The sequence below is a fragment of the Eleutherodactylus coqui genome, chromosome 6 (assembly GCF_035609145.1).
Source record: "Eleutherodactylus coqui strain aEleCoq1 chromosome 6, aEleCoq1.hap1, whole genome shotgun sequence".
Lineage (NCBI taxonomy): Eukaryota > Metazoa > Chordata > Amphibia > Anura > Eleutherodactylidae > Eleutherodactylus > Eleutherodactylus coqui.
In genome coordinates, this window is record NC_089842.1 from 130,465,946 (window position 1) to 130,483,185 (window position 17,240).

The 17,240-nt window shown below is 44.3% G+C and overlaps 1 protein-coding gene across 3 annotated transcripts in view; it reads left to right on the forward strand.

Annotated features, from left to right (window-relative positions):
- Positions 1–338: 338 nt before the first annotated feature.
- The window catches only part of STON2 (stonin 2), a 71,152-nt gene continuing 54,250 nt past the window's right edge, over positions 339–17,240 (forward strand). The window contains exons 1-4 of one of the 3 annotated variants that reach the window (XM_066607602.1): positions 12,152–12,259; positions 14,521–14,601; positions 14,683–14,794; positions 15,221–15,439. In XM_066607602.1, coding sequence (XP_066463699.1) covers positions 14,719–14,794; positions 15,221–15,439 — 295 coding nt within the window. In that variant the 5' untranslated portion in view covers positions 12,152–12,259; positions 14,521–14,601; positions 14,683–14,718. Of the gene's footprint in view, positions 580–12,151; positions 12,260–14,520; positions 14,602–14,682; positions 14,795–15,220; positions 15,440–17,240 lie in introns of those variants that run through there. The other 2 variants (XM_066607601.1, XM_066607600.1) reach the window with 2 other exon arrangements.

Sequence of the window (17,240 nt, forward strand, 5' to 3'; positions counted from 1 at the left end):
GTGTGACAGTCAGTGAGTCTGACGGGTGTCACATACCCCGAATCACACTCAAATTTCAACCAAATCAGAGTCTAAAATCAGACATTTTATTGTGCATCCAAAGTTGCCGTGCAGCCAAAGCCTTAATAAGAAAAAGTGACATCCAGTCTTCTGTTTGTACTAGCTGCATTAAATGTCACGCTACCATCAGCTAGTACAGTTCCACAACATTGTGCCCACTAAGGGTTAAAGCACCAGCCCGTTATCCAGATGTTGTAATGTGACCAATCAGAGAGTAGTCAGGAGGAGCCTGTATGTTCCTGTCTCTCTGGCATAGAAAACTCAGCTGTTCCTGGAACTGCAGTTCTGTAGCGAGCCTCCCTGGACCTCATACCTCACTGCACCCCTTAATCTTTTCACTCAGTAATCACTGCACCCCATGATTATTGCACCCATAATCACCGCAGCCTCTGATCACTACATCCATGGTCATTTCATAATATTAATATTGCACCCCTTGATAACTGCATCCCTGGATCGTATACTCTGTGGAGCCTGCAGTTGGCTGCTGAGAGGAGTCGTCTGTGTGCATAGAGTCAGGTATGGTGTGATGTGTGTAGCTGTTGGAATACCTTCTGCTCTATTACTACAGTAACCCATTGCCTTTCCTTGCTTGTAACTCATCTCTGACCATCTCTATAGTAATTCTACGGTTGGGCTTAACCTGTGATATGAAGGTTGCATTCGTTCTGCGACATCGCAGCCAATGATTGACAATGGTGTTGCCCTGCAATCACTAAAACACCACAGTTGCAAAAAATTCTCACATAGTTGTACGAGGGGGTGCTGATAAGTATTGAGCCTTACCCAGAAAAAATTGAACTACGAAGCTGAAACTTGCATGCTATTCTACATATTCCCCCAGGATGTCTCTGCACTTGCAACATTTCTCTTGCAGTTTTTTAAGTCCCTGCAAATAGAATTCTTCCGACTTCTGGTCAAACCACTCATTTGCAGCATAAGTTGCCTCAAAAACACTCCCAAACTGTTGTCCCTTTTGGATTTTTTTTAGATTGTGGAACAGAAGGTAGTCAAATGGAGCCAGGTCGGGCAAATAGGGTGGATTGGGCATCAGCTGGAAGCCTAAGGTTATTTTTGCAATACTGGCACCTGCAGTGCGTGACTGGGCATTGTCATGCAAAAGGATGACACCTTTGGAGAGCTTTCTTCAAAATTTTTTCTTAATATTTTGCCTCAGCTTTGTCAATAACGAACAGTAATATGTCGCATTGATGGTTGAACCCTTTGGGAGGTAGTCCACTAGCAGAACTCCCTTCTTAACCCAAAAAAATGGTTGCCATTTGCTTCTGCGCTGACCTTTGCACACGGAACTTCTTTGGCCTGGGGGAACCACTGTGCCTCCATTCCTTAGACTGTTCCTTTGTCTCTGGTTCATAACAGTAGATCCATGTCTCATCACCAATCACCGATTTGTCCATGAAATCTGACTCATTTCTTGCAAAATGCTCCAGAACAGCCACCAATATCTCCTCTTCTGTTCGGTTGTCAAAAGTTTCGGGATCCACTTGGCTGTAAGCTTTCTCATTCCCAAGTCACTGTGGATAATGGCACCAACTCTCTCATGTGATATCCCCAAATATGTAGCAATACTTTTGGCTGATATTTGGTGACCATGTTATGGATGGCTGTCACATTTGCAGGCAAGGAGACAGAGACAGGCCTTCCACTCGGTTTCTCACTTTCAACACCAAAATGGCCAGTTTTAAAATTTATAACCCAACGTTTAACTGTTGCATATGAAGGGCCATTGTCACCCAAAGTTTGTGACATTTCATCATGGATCTGCTTTGCACCTTTCCCTTGGAGAAAGTTGAACTTGATTATGGTCCTATGCCCTTCCACACTGAATGTCTTTGGAGATGCTGCCAGGTTCACTTTGGACCGGAAAAAAAAGGTAAGTTAAAATCATAGTTAGTGGATGTTTGCATCATTGAATATAGACAAGTACACCCTGTAATTTATAGCTTCCTAGCTCAATTTTTTCTGGGTAATGCTCAATACTTATCAGCACCCCCTCGTATTTTGATTGTAAGCGGCTTTTCTAGCATAGACATCAATGTAAGTACATGCACCTGTGAGTTGCTTTTGACCTTTCTGTGATTTAACTATTTTTTTACCAGCCACATCGCAGCTCTCAAACAGTCATGTGACAGAAAGTTGCAAACTTTTTTTTTGCGCAACATGTGTAGCCCAAGCCTTAAGGGGTTGTCTGAATTGTACCATCTCAAGACAACCCTTTCCTTGTGCACTAAGGATCCGTTTACACCGAACAATATATTGTTTGAATGAGCGAACGATGTCAGAGTACTCTTATTCGCTTGGGCAAATACATTGTTGGCTCATTCAAAAGAGAAGTCATTCGCATTGCTGTATAAGTGAATGACAACGACTAAATGATTGGTATTTAAATTGAGCAATTAGTGAACGAGCCAATGATGATTTTTAGTCCAGCATAAAATGGACAATGAACAAAAATTGAACAATTTATTGTTCGTTTCTCGGTCATTGGCTGCGTTTAGACTCAACAATTATTCACTTTCGCTCATTTGTTATACAAATTGTCCTATACACGGAACGATTATTGTTCAAAAAAATCGTTATATACTCACCTCTCCCCACTTCTGCTGTGTTCTGCGACTGTGCTCGTTCCCCTGCTCTCTGTTTACAGCTGCAGTCCCGCCTGGTTTACGGGATGTCACATTGATCACTGAGCTCTGTTATTGGCTATATCCCCTATAACAGTGGTGGTTAACCTATGACAGGCGTACCAGAGGCGGCACGCAGAGCAGGTGGCTGCTCATCACTGTACTGATTACTGGCTCGGGTGCTGCAGCTCCCGTAGGTAATCACACTTGCAGTGCTGATCCGGCGCACACTCTGACATCAGTGTGCAGCCGGGATCCTCCACCCCTGAGTCCTTCCTTCCTCAGTTCCGCAGGAGAGAAGACAAGGGAGGAAATGGTCCGGGCACGCACACTGACGTCAGTGTGCACCTGGGCTTAGCGCGAGCAGAGGAGGGGTGGCGCTGACAGCAAGGAGAAGGTAAGTATATTGCTTGGCGTTAGGGGTTGGGGTGGACTATTACTACTGGGACTACTGAAGGGGTTAATACTACTGGGACTACTGAGAGGGATTAATATTACTACTGGGGCTACTGAAGGGGTTGATATAACTACTGGAGCTGCTGTGGGGAATAATATTACTGAAGGGGTCAATAATACTGGGGCTACTGAGAGGGGTTAATATTACTACTAGGCTGCTGAAGGGGTTAATATTACTACTGGGGCTACTGTGGGGTATAATATTACTAAGGGGGTTAATAATATTACTGGGGCTACTAAGAGGGGTTAATATGACTACTGGGGCTACTGTGGGGAATAATATTACTGAGGGGGTTAGTAATATTACTGGGGCTGCTGAAGGGGTTACTATTACTACTGGGGCTGCTGAAGGGGTTACTATTACTACTGGGGCTGCTGAGAGGGGTTAATATTACTACTGGGGCTGCTGAAGGGGTTAATATTACTACTGGAGCTACTGTGGGAAATATTACTGAAGGGGTTAATAATATTACTGGGGCTACTGAGAGAGGTTAATATTATTACTGGGACTGCTGAGAGGGGTTAATATTACTGTGGCTGCTAAGGGGGTTGCTATTGTTACTGAGGCTATTTTGGGGGACACAATTACTACTGAGTCCACTGTTGGGGGTCACTATTACTACTGAGGCCACTATGGGGGTCACTGTTACTACTGAGGCCACTCTTTGGGACACTATTACTATTGGGACTGATATAGGGGACACTATTACTACTGAGGCCACTGTGGGGGTCACTATTACTACTGGGGCCACTATGAAGGATACTATTAATACTGAGGGCACTGTGTGTGTGGGGGGGGGGGTCACTATTACTACTGAGGGCACTGTGGGGGGTCACTACTACTACTGAGGGCACTGTGGGGGACACTATTACTACTGGGGCCACTGTGGGGGTCACTATTACTACTGGGGCCACTGTGAGGGTCACTATTACTACTGGGGCCACTGTGGGGGTCACTATTACTACTGGGGCCACTGTGGGCTGCTTTGCACATGGCAACATACTTCAAGCTAACAGGGTATGTTTACAAAAAACAGCGGAATGTCCATAGCGGAAATTTCCATGGCAATTTCTGCATTTAAAAACCTGTCAAAATCCTCACTATTGTATGGAAGTTGACAAGAAATCAGTTGCGTATCCACAGCTGAGTTCATACTATGCGGCGCCCCCCCCCCCCGCCCCCTCCTCATCTCCTCCAAGGGCTTCCTGCTGTCAGCACTCCCTGGATTCCGGTTCCCAGCTGATAAGGTGAGGAACTGGGAATTGGGTAGCACTGACAGCAGAAAGCCCACGGAGGAGGTGTGGGGGAGCACTGCATAGTATGAAATCAGCTGCAAGTATACAACTGACTTCCAGTCATAATCCATACCAATGGTACTCCAGGGCTCCAGCTAGGACATAAAACACAGGGTGTTCCTCTCTGTTTATTCTGAAATGGCCCTGTCCTTTTTATAATGACCGTAAAAATCATACGTCGCGATAAGCCCCGCCCCCTGACACGTTGGCACTTTGCTATAAATGAGTGGGTTTTCAGTTGCAGTTTGGGCATTCTGTCTCTAAAAGGTTTGCCATCACTGCCTTATAACATCACTGCACTGCACTGCACTGCAGCTGTCAACAGAGAGCAGAGCGGAGGACCGAGCGCCATTGTGGGACACAGCAGGATCGGGGAGAGGCGAGTATATAACAGTTTGTTATGTTACTGTATGCGGAAGGTGTTATCCAGAGATGATACAATTTGGACAAACACCTCTAAGCCAGCTTTGGGCTACATTTCCACAAGTGAGAATGATATGGGACCAAGAAATCTGTCCCAAAGCTGAGCCCATCAACATGCGTTTTAACAGCGGATGCGAGGTGTTTTTCATGCAAAAGCGCCTTGCATCATTTCTGAGATTGTGCTCGTTTCACACAAGTCGGAGTATCGGCAAGTGTTTCCCATTGATTTCAATGGGAAACATCACATCGCACTTGCGTGCACATTGCAAAGCCTGCAATGTGTTTGACTGTCCCATTGAAAACAATGGGTGATGCGTTCTGAGGGGCGCAAAAGAAATAGGACATGCAGCGTTTTTTTTTACCTTGCAGCATCGCTGTGAGGAACAAAAAAATAAAAGCCGCACGTGTAGGACTCCATTCAAAAGAATCGAGTTCATAGTCGCGCTCGTGTGAATGCAGCCTTACTGAGCAGATCAGTACTTTGCCACTAGACATAACAAATATTTCACAGCAGCACAGAGGATTACATTACACCCAGTATCTACACAGCAGCAGAGGATTAGGATTACCCCCTCAGTATCACATTGCTCTGTGCTGTGATATTACACTACTGAAGTGAAGCAGATATTGGGGTCTCATACTCAACCCCCAATAAAGTAGTAGAAGCCTATGCTGGTTGTGCCTTATGCCTCTTGTTCCAGTTCCCCACAGGTGTGAATACATAATGCCAACAGGTCATTGTACCTATGAGGCTGCAGCGCGGGCATCTAATATGATCTACAGAGGTGCCGGCTGACCTTTCACTGCTTCTCTCTCCAAACTTCAGATCCTAAATTTAGATTGTGTGGTGTAAACATTGTAACTTATCTGCTGTTTATAGAGCGAGGGGGATATATCCTCCTGCGGCCCTGAAAGCAGGAAATACCAGCACAAGCTGGCACCAAACACAGGATTTTAGTCCCATTATATACTATTACTCGAGCCGCAACTCACAGATATGGAACAGGAGTAAGTGAAATTCAGGAAAATTTCTGAAAATTCGGGCTCATTCACATGGGCGAATGCAGATTTTGATCCACGAATACACTGCATAATCATAGGTCAAACACTGCGTATTCAGTGCGTATGTGACTCGGGTTGAGGGTTTTTTTTGTGTCCGTAATTGCTGCATATTAACTCTTGCGGGGGGAAAAAAACGCAAGCAGGGCCCATTGATGATTTGTGCGGATATGCAGTGAATAAGCATGTATCATACGCATTTGCACATTCCCATTGACTTCAATAGGCTATTTCAGTCCGTAATACAGACCAAGATAGGACATGCTGTGTTTTTTTCATGTAACCAGAAATCGCGTGAAAAAAAATACACACGTGAAATCAATGGGTTATATTCACTTCATATTTACACCTATGTGAGCCTTTTTAGTTTTAAATTCTAATTATTCACATAATGGACCATAAAGCTGTTTATCTGCCTTTTCCCCAAATGTTGTGTGGCTACTGCAACCTATTGCTTCCTGCCTTTAGCCACTTCAGGTTGATGAGAGGTCGACTAATGTTCTTTAATGGGATAAGTCACATGAAATACTGAAACCTCCTCACCCCCAATGATGACTACTTTGTGTCACATATCTCCAGTGCTGATTTAATAGTGGCAGGGCCAGCAGGACCCGAACCCTCTTTAGGCACAGGCCAGAGGGCTTACATCTCAGCGTCTTGGGACATACCCTTGCAACCCTCTCTATACTTAAAGTTACAACGTTCCAGTTCTGGCCTGTTCAATCGCCTGTGCTGAGGCTGGTGCTCTTTGCATTGGGAACCAGATCTGTACCGCCAAGGCATACATTTGGATGTGCATCCATCCACAAGGATGATGTGGTGAGTTGCGCAGAAGCGATGCCGGCAGACCGGTTTGTTTAACCCTTTCCAGTCCACTGTCTGACACCGGAAGACATTATGATTTAAAGCTGTACACCTCCAATGTTGGAAGACATCCATCGGGGTCCTCATACTGTATATTGCCAGCCTCTCTGCTGTCGGAGGCTATTGAACGTTTCACCTCATGCAGTACTGGCTTTAGCCAGCATATAGCGCCGTTGTATAATGGCAGAAAAAGAGTAAGCCCCCTAGGAAAACCAGGATACAAATTGGATTGGAAAGGGTTAATATTGCAATACTCAACTTGTTTTCTTCTTTCGGAATGCGCACTCGGTACAATGTCTCTCTCGGTGCCATGGAGGCAGAGGATGGCCCAGAGGTGGGGATCTGGGATTTTCCTCCAGACACTTCTTCGGCATTGTAGAGAAAGACTTAACCAAGAGGTTTGCTTCCTTCTACCCAAGACGCAGAGCTTGCTCCAACATGTCCGCACAGTAGCGTAACTTGGACATCACTGCGCCACCAAGATGGTACCCATACTTCTTCCGCTTCCAGCCTCCTGCTCTAAGCCACCCTTTACATATATTTTTAAAGAAACATACATGGAAATGTAATGTATAACTGGAGCCCCCTTACATGGAGAACCTCCAGAGACATTTACATCCATATGTGAGAGTGATATCAGCGGATCCTCTTAGAACGCTCCTGTACTGTTACAAGCTGCGGACTGCAGAGCAGTTCCTATTTCAGCTAAATCATATTATTAATGTTCACTTATTATGCATCAGTTATATAACATGCTACTGGCCCCTATATAATGCATTACTACATTGTGATTTTTTTTTGCCATTACGTAAGATTTTGCTGTAGGGAAGTCATTTTCCGCAGCTAGTATGATCCTGTCGGTATTCCGCCTTCTTACCCTCCTTTCAGGATAATGAACAGTTACTTGTCATGTGAGAACTCATCAGATCTAATAACCATACATGTGTTCAAGATGCATCAGGTGAGTCATGGTGAAGCTGGCGTCAGGACTGGCACGTCTGGGCACAGAACCTGCACCTAGGAGTAGAGTAACTGGCGGGCGCCTGAGGTTTAGACTGAGGATCCTCATTTGCTGACATTAAACCAGTGGGTAAGAGGTATAAGTAGCGTCTATACCTAACAAGATACATTTTACCTTTTAGGTTTGAGATTTTGGTTCAAGTCATTGAAAATAGTAAAATTAGTGTCTGTCATGGCTTAACCCATATCACTACTTCTCACACCAGGGTCTGACATACCTGTAAACCTCTCACCCATTTCTTTATTTTTATATTTTATTTCTCCCTTTTGGTGCAGTCAGTTATTGTGACTGTAACGATCAGGTAGTACGTGCCCATGTTACAGGTTACAAAATGGCGCTGCGGTGACAGAACAGAGACGGAGGCGGCACATCCTTTTTTTATCAAAAATAAATGTGCTGAACCAGAACAGTATAAGTGAGGTTTTGCTCCTTAGGAGGGCTCTGGTACTTGAACGTTGCATAAAATGGCACATCGAATTATACTACTTCATACATAATTCTCAGGGTACATCACCATTACAGTCCTTTCCAGCCAGGCTGCAACAAGTCACCTGACACTATTGTTACATTACTATACATGTCTGGTGCCGACCCTCATCTGTAACCTAGACCTTTACCACCCAGGTAAGGCTGCGTCTTTTTCGCACTAGTTGACGCCACCATTTATTAATTTACCTACAGTCTTCCCCTGCTATGTACACTTCCTCCCCAGATGCTTGTTACACCCTCACATACATCATATATGTCCTAACACATTTAACCGTTGGTACATCATATTTAGCAATTTCCTCACTAAGGGTTCACACGTAAATGTGTAATACATGGTGCTAAAAGCCCATATATTTCTATGGCATCATTCATACCTGCATTTTTTCATGTGTGTGAAAAAAAAATGCAGCATGTCTTATTTTGGTGCATATTACACATGTAATACACACCTATATAGGATATGGATATTTAACATACGTAGCAAGTATGCATGTTAGATGTGCATCTACTGTGTACTGCGTATTACGCACATAAACAATACGCTGGCCACATACGCCTAAGCGAGTGAGCCCTTACAGCGTCAGCAAGGCATCCGTACTTTAGGCCTTTACAACCTACGCCCGTTATCTTCATCAATTCCGGTACTGAACCACTTATGATATAGCAATATTTCCTATGCCCCGTAGGGAACATGTCATTACACTAGGGCGCACAACATCATAGACATAACACCACTGCTCAAGGTCTCACAAACTGTATTTTAGTTCTCGCTCTTTTCACATTCAGTGTCTTGCTGCAGCATAGCATGCCTCATGTATTATTAACATAACCATAGTTCCTATATTCATTACACTACCAGCTATAAAGGATTAAACATCACTCATAAATAACACTTTGCTCTCAAGATTACAATAACTCAAAATTCCAGATGAACATTCTGCTTTTGGATCTACAACAATGCCGTTCATTTGCTTCGGCCCCCGGTCATCAGGGCCCTTCTGCCATGTGCCTTTGGTCTCCGGTTATCCGGGCCCTTGCACTCTCTCTTCTGCCCCAGTCATCAGGCCCAGCTTGGGGACAGTGTAGCACCTGCAGCAAGCTGCCTCAACTTCCCTGGCCTCCTCTCTCAGCTGCACCACACTAACACTCTGCAGCGTCCTGCACCAAAATGCTGGTGCTGCTCCACACACACTACACAAGGCTCTTTGTCTCAGACCCAAGATAGCTGCTGGCTTTTCCCCAAAGAGTCACATGGAGTTACACAACTAATTACAGCCCTGTTCTGTAAGGCTCTAGCATAGTTCAATTGAGTTCTATTAACAGGCAGTTCTTTTATGAGCTTTGGGCTCCCCCATGTGGTCAACTTTAATAGTACAACCTGTAACAATTATATAACCTGTCTTGGATATCACAGAGTGGCTGATATTGACAGTGGGCTACACTTTGCTCGAGGACTCAGTAAATGGCAACAGAACTGCTGGAATCCATTAGGGCTCCTGCACACTTGTGTTTTTCTCGTGCTTTTTTCACGCGATTTTGCTGCGTTTTTTTTACGTGAAAGTCAATAGTACTTTCTAATGTTAAAAACAGATCGCATCGCACAAAAATCCCAATGCGTTCTTAACATCAGAAAGTCTTATTGTCTTTCGCATTAAAATACGCAGCAAAAATCTCATGAAAAAAACACGTGAGAAAAATGCAAGTGTGCAGGAGCCCTAAGAGGGGAGCAGGGCACTACTCAGCCCTCTTACATGACCCCCAACGATCTCCAGCATGACACATAACAACTCTATATGCAAAGACTGGTTATGGCAGCTGTCAAAAAGCAAATCAGTCTTTGTTGCCCATAGCAACTAATCAGAGCACAGCTTTCATGTTACTGGGCTACTTTTCCGTGGCCCACCTTGTATAACTGGGCTCATAATGGTGGGAGGTTTCACAGGAGAAGTCGTCAAAGCCCCAGTTTTTTTTGAGTGAGGTGGTTCTCTAGAAGTGGAAGATCATTGCTTCCTACCTTCTGGACTCAAGAGATTATAAAAGGCTGGAATCAGTCAACACCTGTCACTTAGGGCAAAGCCACCGAAAGAGAATAAAAAAATGCATCCAGTCACTTGACCGTACGTGTCTGACAGCAGGGTGATAGTGAGTACCCATGATATTAGCAGCGACCTCCAGAGATGAGCGCCCACTCTATGAGGGTATTACAGGTGGCAGCAGCCTTCTTACTTGCAGTTTCTTCCCACAGAGAAGGGGTTAATGATGCCACCTTGGAATCTACCCTGCAGCTCAGTAAACTTTCCAATTAGAGCCAGGATGAAAGATGTTTAGATTTTGCGCGGCTGCGTTGCCAGGATGAAGCCAGCTCCATGGTAACGATTTCACTGGGATTGAGGCAAATAAAGAGGTTTGTACAAATCTGTGAAACAAGAGGAGACCAGTGATAGAGCCGGAAATATGCCAACCTCTGGGGGCCCAGCGTGGTATATCTTGTCCCTAATTAGGGAGCGCACCCTGTTATATCTTGCCAACTGCCGCCGCTCAGCCTGGTATGTCCTTTCAATTACTGGGGGCCAAGCCTGGTACATCCTGCGAGCTGTTGTGACACAATCTGGTACGTCCTTTCTACTGGTGGGGGCCCAGTATGGTATATTCTGTCTGCAACTGGGGACCCAAAATTGGTATATCCTGCCAACTGCCAGGGTCCAACATGGTATATTCTGTCCCAGCCCATGGATCAGCATAATATATCGTGCCAACAACCAGGGACCCTGCCTGGTATATCCTAATAGGAGCAGTCACGTCATGAATACATTCTAAAGAATGGGTGAGGGGGATCTTCACAGCTGGCAGTACATTGGCACTGGTCCCTGGGCCACCTGCACACGGATAGGTCTGACCCTGTGCCTGGCCGGTGACCCCCGTGAACCTGTCCGCAGTCTTTTAATCTGTGCTGCGGATGTTCTGGCGCACATGCGCAGTACAGACTATGCAGCGCCGTCACTAGGCAATTACGCGGATCCCGCGACCTTTCCACAATGATGATTACGGAAGGGCCGCGGGCCAGACGTCTTCCATTGACTTCAATGGAAATCGTCCGGATGGAATCTGCCTAAAAATATAGCATGCTGCAATTCCCACCGCGAGCGGAAACTCGCAATTGATTTCCGCTCGTGGACAGAAAAAAAAAAATCGCTTTTTCATAGCATGCCATGGAAGGTATATTCTGCAGAATCCGGGGGCGGACGCCCGCTCTGGGTTCCGCAATGCAAATCCGTCTGTGTGCAGGCGGCTTTAATCTCTCTCCTGCACTGGACTCCAGTCTGATAACTGCTGGAATAGCTGGTGGCTTGTTGCAATGTGTCAGTGAAGGTAAGAGCCAAGTCAGTTTGGATTTTCAGTTTCAGGATATAATCAATGAATTACTGGTGAAAAATTAGAAAGTTGTAGAACTTTATTATGATGCTTTATTTACTGGTCATCGGCCCTTTAAGTATCTGCAATGTTCCCTGTTGAATGACATACACAGAGGGGGCCCCTGCAGCTGGTTTGTAGTTCATAAGGGGCCCCATCTCACTGTGTTATCAGTCTCTTTACAGACCTTCATCTCTACAGACACTGCAATATTAGGAAAGAAGGGAGGGGCAACCACTTTGAGGGACAGGAGAATCCTCAGAATCCTGCACCCCTACAGAACAGTTTTAGGGCTCACGTGGGGGATCCCTGCCCTGTAGTGTAATAACATTATATCTTTGGAGTGTGAGGACCACCCCTTCATCAGCACATGCTCACTATAAGGTGGAGAGCTGGAGAAACCGTCTCCCATACGCCCACACATATCTAGTCCCAGTTATCTCACCCCCCACATCCACTCAGCTGTCATCGCGGACACATGAAACACTGTATTTCCCACACCAGCAACCCACACAGCAATCAAGCACGGCTGCAGGTAAGCAGATTGCACATTCTGAGACACACAGGGTTAACAGGACAGTTTACTATCTAAAGATCTGCAGCTATCACACCACTGACCTCTCTACATATTTGCAGAACACTGCTCTGTCTCGTTTACCCTTTGACAGATACATAGTAATACATCTTGCAGATTATTACACTACTGACTTCCATAGGGATCTGCAGAACATCGCTCTGTCCTCTCTACCTCCTCGCAGATACATATTTATTCCTGTTGGCTACATAGCACTTTCATATCTCACAATTCGGTACAGAGATTGGTCTGTCTGCACTACACATACATTGAACATGGTGTGGCCCTAACAGGTAGTTAGGGCCACATATGACCCAAGAACTTGTATATGTGTCTGATTATTCATTATTATAGTCCAAGCTCTTCTCACTCCAGCGTTCTCATAGATCAGTCTGGGGGCAGGGTTTGTGTCCACAATGTAAAGCCGATCTTCAGCCGCCTGGCCAGAGATGACCTGAGCGCAGTCATCCGAGAAACCAGGAAACTGGAGAGAATTACAGAGTAAAAAAGCTCTGCTCTATGTATGGACACTGCACAGTAACAGTTCCCTTCTCCTGTATGCTGGGTGTAATTCTCAGTATCTGCTCTTACTCTGTATATAAGGACACTGCACAGTACCACTTCCCTTCTCCTGTATGCTGGGTGTGATTCTCAGTATCTGCTCTTACTCTGTATATAAGGACACTGCACAGTATCACTTCTCCTGTATGCTGGGTGTAATTCTCAGTATCTGCTCTTACTCTGTATATAAAGACACTGCACAGTACCACTTTTCCTGTATGCTGGGTGTAATTCTCAGTATCTGCTCTTACTCTGTATATAAGGACACTGCAGAGTACCACTTCTCCTGTATGCTGGGTGTAATTCTCAGTATCTGCTCTTACTCTGTACATAAGGATACTGCACAGTACCACAACTCTTGTATGCTGGGTGTAATTCTCAGTATCTGCTGTTATCCTGTATACAAGGATACTGCACAGTACCCTTTCTCTTGTATGCTGGCTGTAATTCTCAGTATCTGCTCTTAACCTGTATATAAGGATACTGCACAGTATCACTTAACCTGTATGTTGGGTGTAATTCTCAGTATCTGCTCTTATCCTGTATACAAGGATACTGCACAGTACCACCTATCCTGTATGCTGGGTGTAATTCTCAGTATCTGCTCTTACTTTGTATGTAATGCCACAACTCTTCTCCTATATGCTGGGTGTAGTTTTCAATATCTGCTCTTAGGGCTCTCTAAATGCGCGGTACCAATCTTTACGTTACTTTCAATTGTGCCTCTAACACACAGCATCTAAAACACAGCATGCACTATTTTGGCGCATAATACATGTGCATACACGCCAAGATTGTGTATGGAGATTGTCGTCATGCATCGGAATGCATTGCATACTGCTCTGTGCTACCACGCGGGAGATACTGACAATGTGCGCTATATTAAAACGCTCATATGAGAAAGCCGTTATTTTGTATATAAGAAAACTGCAACTCTTATTATAATTAAAAAAAACAAACAACTAAGGCTGCCTGCACACGACCGTGTCAGATTGCGCATGCGGGAGCCCGTGTGCAGCCGGCCTAAAACTGTAACAACACCAATAGTGATAACAATGTCATAACCATACACAGCAAAAATAAGGCCCTAAACCCATGGCCTATGATCTACAAACAAAAGTATTTTCTATGTCCAGATTATTTACATATTACTATACCCACAAACACAACATACCTTAAGGAAATAACAGAATGAAAACTAAACCTAGAGAAACTAAAGCTACAGGTCCAGTTGCATCTTACTGAAACCACACAGATCAAATCAAACCATAGCATAAGTACCAACATGAATACACAAGTACTAACAGAAATACTGAGACGATACAACTACCTAATATGTTTTTGGTTCTGCTGTGCTATATTGTATATGGTATCCCGCAGAGAAGGTCCCAGACTAGGGGGTGAGCCTTCTCCTCACCAATTATAAGCAGGACAGGAAGAGATTTCTTTGCTTCTTGCCAACAGGTCTGAGGTTTCACCAACTCTTAAATACAAGTTCATTAGCATCCATGTGAATTGCAGAAGGATATAGAGAAAGATAAACTACTCTATACAATACTATATACTAAACAGTGCTATACTATAAAGTATCATGTTGTGCTATTCTATATTATAATGTACAGTATTATATTGTACTGTACTGCAGTAATATATGTACACAGCAATTCCTGCAGCAGAATAGCGAGTGAAGCTCTGGAGTATAATAGAGGATGCAACACAGAATCAGCACAGGATTAGTAAAAGTGCCTTGGAAATACATTATTTTACTCTATTGTTGTACCACTTAGTCTCTATGTGAGAATGTTTCTCTTCATTTCCTCCAGCGCCTCTCACTATGAACCCTGGAGAAAGATGAGAAGATGACATCACTGGGTGAAACGTTTGTAGCCCAGAAATCCCAGTGGGTGTCCTTCAAAGATGATGCAACCTTACAAGGTAACCCTGACAGTGGAAAACATTAATTGCCTCAAGAATCAACCCTGGACTGAGCCTACAGTTCCCTATCTGTACTGTAGGTGTAGTAACAACTACTATGGGGGTGTTATATATTTTGTGGGTGGTGTTATATTTTGTAGGTGTGGTATAAGCATTATGGGTGGAGTTATATGTGTTTAGAGTGATGTTTTATATTGTGTGTGGTTTAGCCATTATAGGCAGGGTTTTTATTATGGAAGGTAGGACACATGTAGGTGTATCTATGGCCAGGGCTATAAGTTATAGGTTGAGTTATGTTTATTATGGGTGGAGCTATAGATTTACCTGCACTGCTCATCAATCCATAAAACCTCTGACTATTTTATAAAGTCTGGTAATCTTTCAATCATCATCATTGTATTTCTGTTATTGTATGAACTTTTACAGGACAAGATATTGTGGACAAATCAAGGAAACCCTCCAAACTGTTTCCTGAATATGAAAAAGTCCAGGCAAGAGCAAAGGGTCCAGGGACCCCTGACATTAAAAGTAAATCACGGCCAGACCCTCCAGAGGTAGAGCCAAGTCCCCCGAAGCCTGATGTCTTCTGCTGGGTCCAGTTTGATGAAACCCCACAGGCAATCCCTCCTGCAATGTGTTTAACAGGTAATGAATCCTTCATGGAGAAGCTGGGTTAGGGTGCATTTACATGGGCGAGTGCGATATCGGTCCAAGAAACTCAGACCAATATCACACTCTTAAACTTGTGATTTCTGCTGCGATTGTGATGTGTTTTGTGACAAAAATGCATAACATCTCTGCTAGATGCGATTTTGATGCATGTGAAAAATTACATGATGTTTCAATAGGAAAAATAAAAAAGAATTTTAAAAAATTGCATGTGCATCATATAAGTGCGATGCAATTTTATTTTCCTTACATAGGAAATAATGGATGATTCTGAAATAATTGCCTGAAAATAAGACATGCAGCAATTATTAAATCACAGATGATCATCGAAAGCAATGTCTTCTTTTCATGTGCAATATCTGACTATTGCCGCAGAGTTTCCGAGCAGGCCCTCCGAACAGAAATTCTGCTGTCTTTTACAGTAGCAGAAAAGTGGACGAGATTTTGAAAATCGCGTCCACAAGCTGTGGAAATAACCCACAGAAAACCCGTGCGGAAACTACCTTCTAGCATGGAATTCAAATGCGCAACGTGTCAATTATGACGCTGTCTCCGCTGTGGAACTCATCCCCTTTCAATGACAGGGTGAATTGCGCACAGAAATTTGCGATAAGACTGTCTTCAAAACTCACACCAAATCGTGCAGGCTTGGAGGCGGTAAGGATGTCAGCTGCGGACATTTCACTGGAAATCAGCCCCGTGTGAACCCAGCCTAAGGATCCTCGAGTCTTAGGGCTTCTGTCCACGGGCAATAGTGCATTGCGTTACTCGTGGCGATAATCCGGCCGCGAGTAATGCAGTGCACGCTTTCCTTAGCGTTGCTATGGAAAGCGCAGCGCCCACGTCCACAAGTGGAGAATCATAGCCATTCTCCGTTCGTAGGACTCAAATCATGACATGCTGCGATTTGCCGCGATTCTCTGTGGCGAGCCTGTCTGTCAGATTGGCTCACCGCAGGGAGCTGACAGTTCTTTCCCCTGCTCCCCGGCGGCAAGACAGCGCTAGCCCGGGGACAGGGGGCTTTACATTCTTGGGTGTTTCACGGGCTCTGGTACCACAACGCAGATTCAGGAGACCATTTGGCAGAAGGAGTTGCAATATGATACAGTATTTATTTGCAAACAAAGAAATGAAACTGAGCAATGTTACAATAACAAGGAAGCAGTTCAACTTTTACAGTACATTTTACTACCGCTAACTATATCCTAGGGACCTAGGATCAATAATTTGTGCTTAATTCAGTGTCAGAACAACAGTATTAGGGCACGTTCATATGTAGCGGCAATTGTGTAGATTTTCTGCACTAAAATCTGCGCCAAGATCCATATCATTGGTGCAGATCCGCAGCTGATTTCACCAATTTGATAGAAGGGGTAAAGTATGCTATGGATCCCCATCTATGGTATGGATTTTGGTGCACATTTTCCACTATGTATGAATGTACCCCAAATGATGCAGCATAGAATAGAAATTTAAATCTCACAACGTAATGCACAGTTTGTCCATCAAAGCTTTAATGCTTCACTTTCTGTGATTAATGCCCCTTTGAGTTTTTAAAAAAAGCTGTTTCTCATATCTAAGTACAATGTCTCTTAACATGTCACAGTCCATAACCAGTCAGAGCATCTGGAATTCAATGTCATTGACTGTATATTAGTCCTTCCTATAGCAGGATTGCTATTGTCCCTATCGGTGTTTACGCCTCATGGTTTTACTGAGGTCGGCCTCACTTATGATTCGGTGCTATTAAGTTCTTTGATGTCCTCCTTGGTCTTTG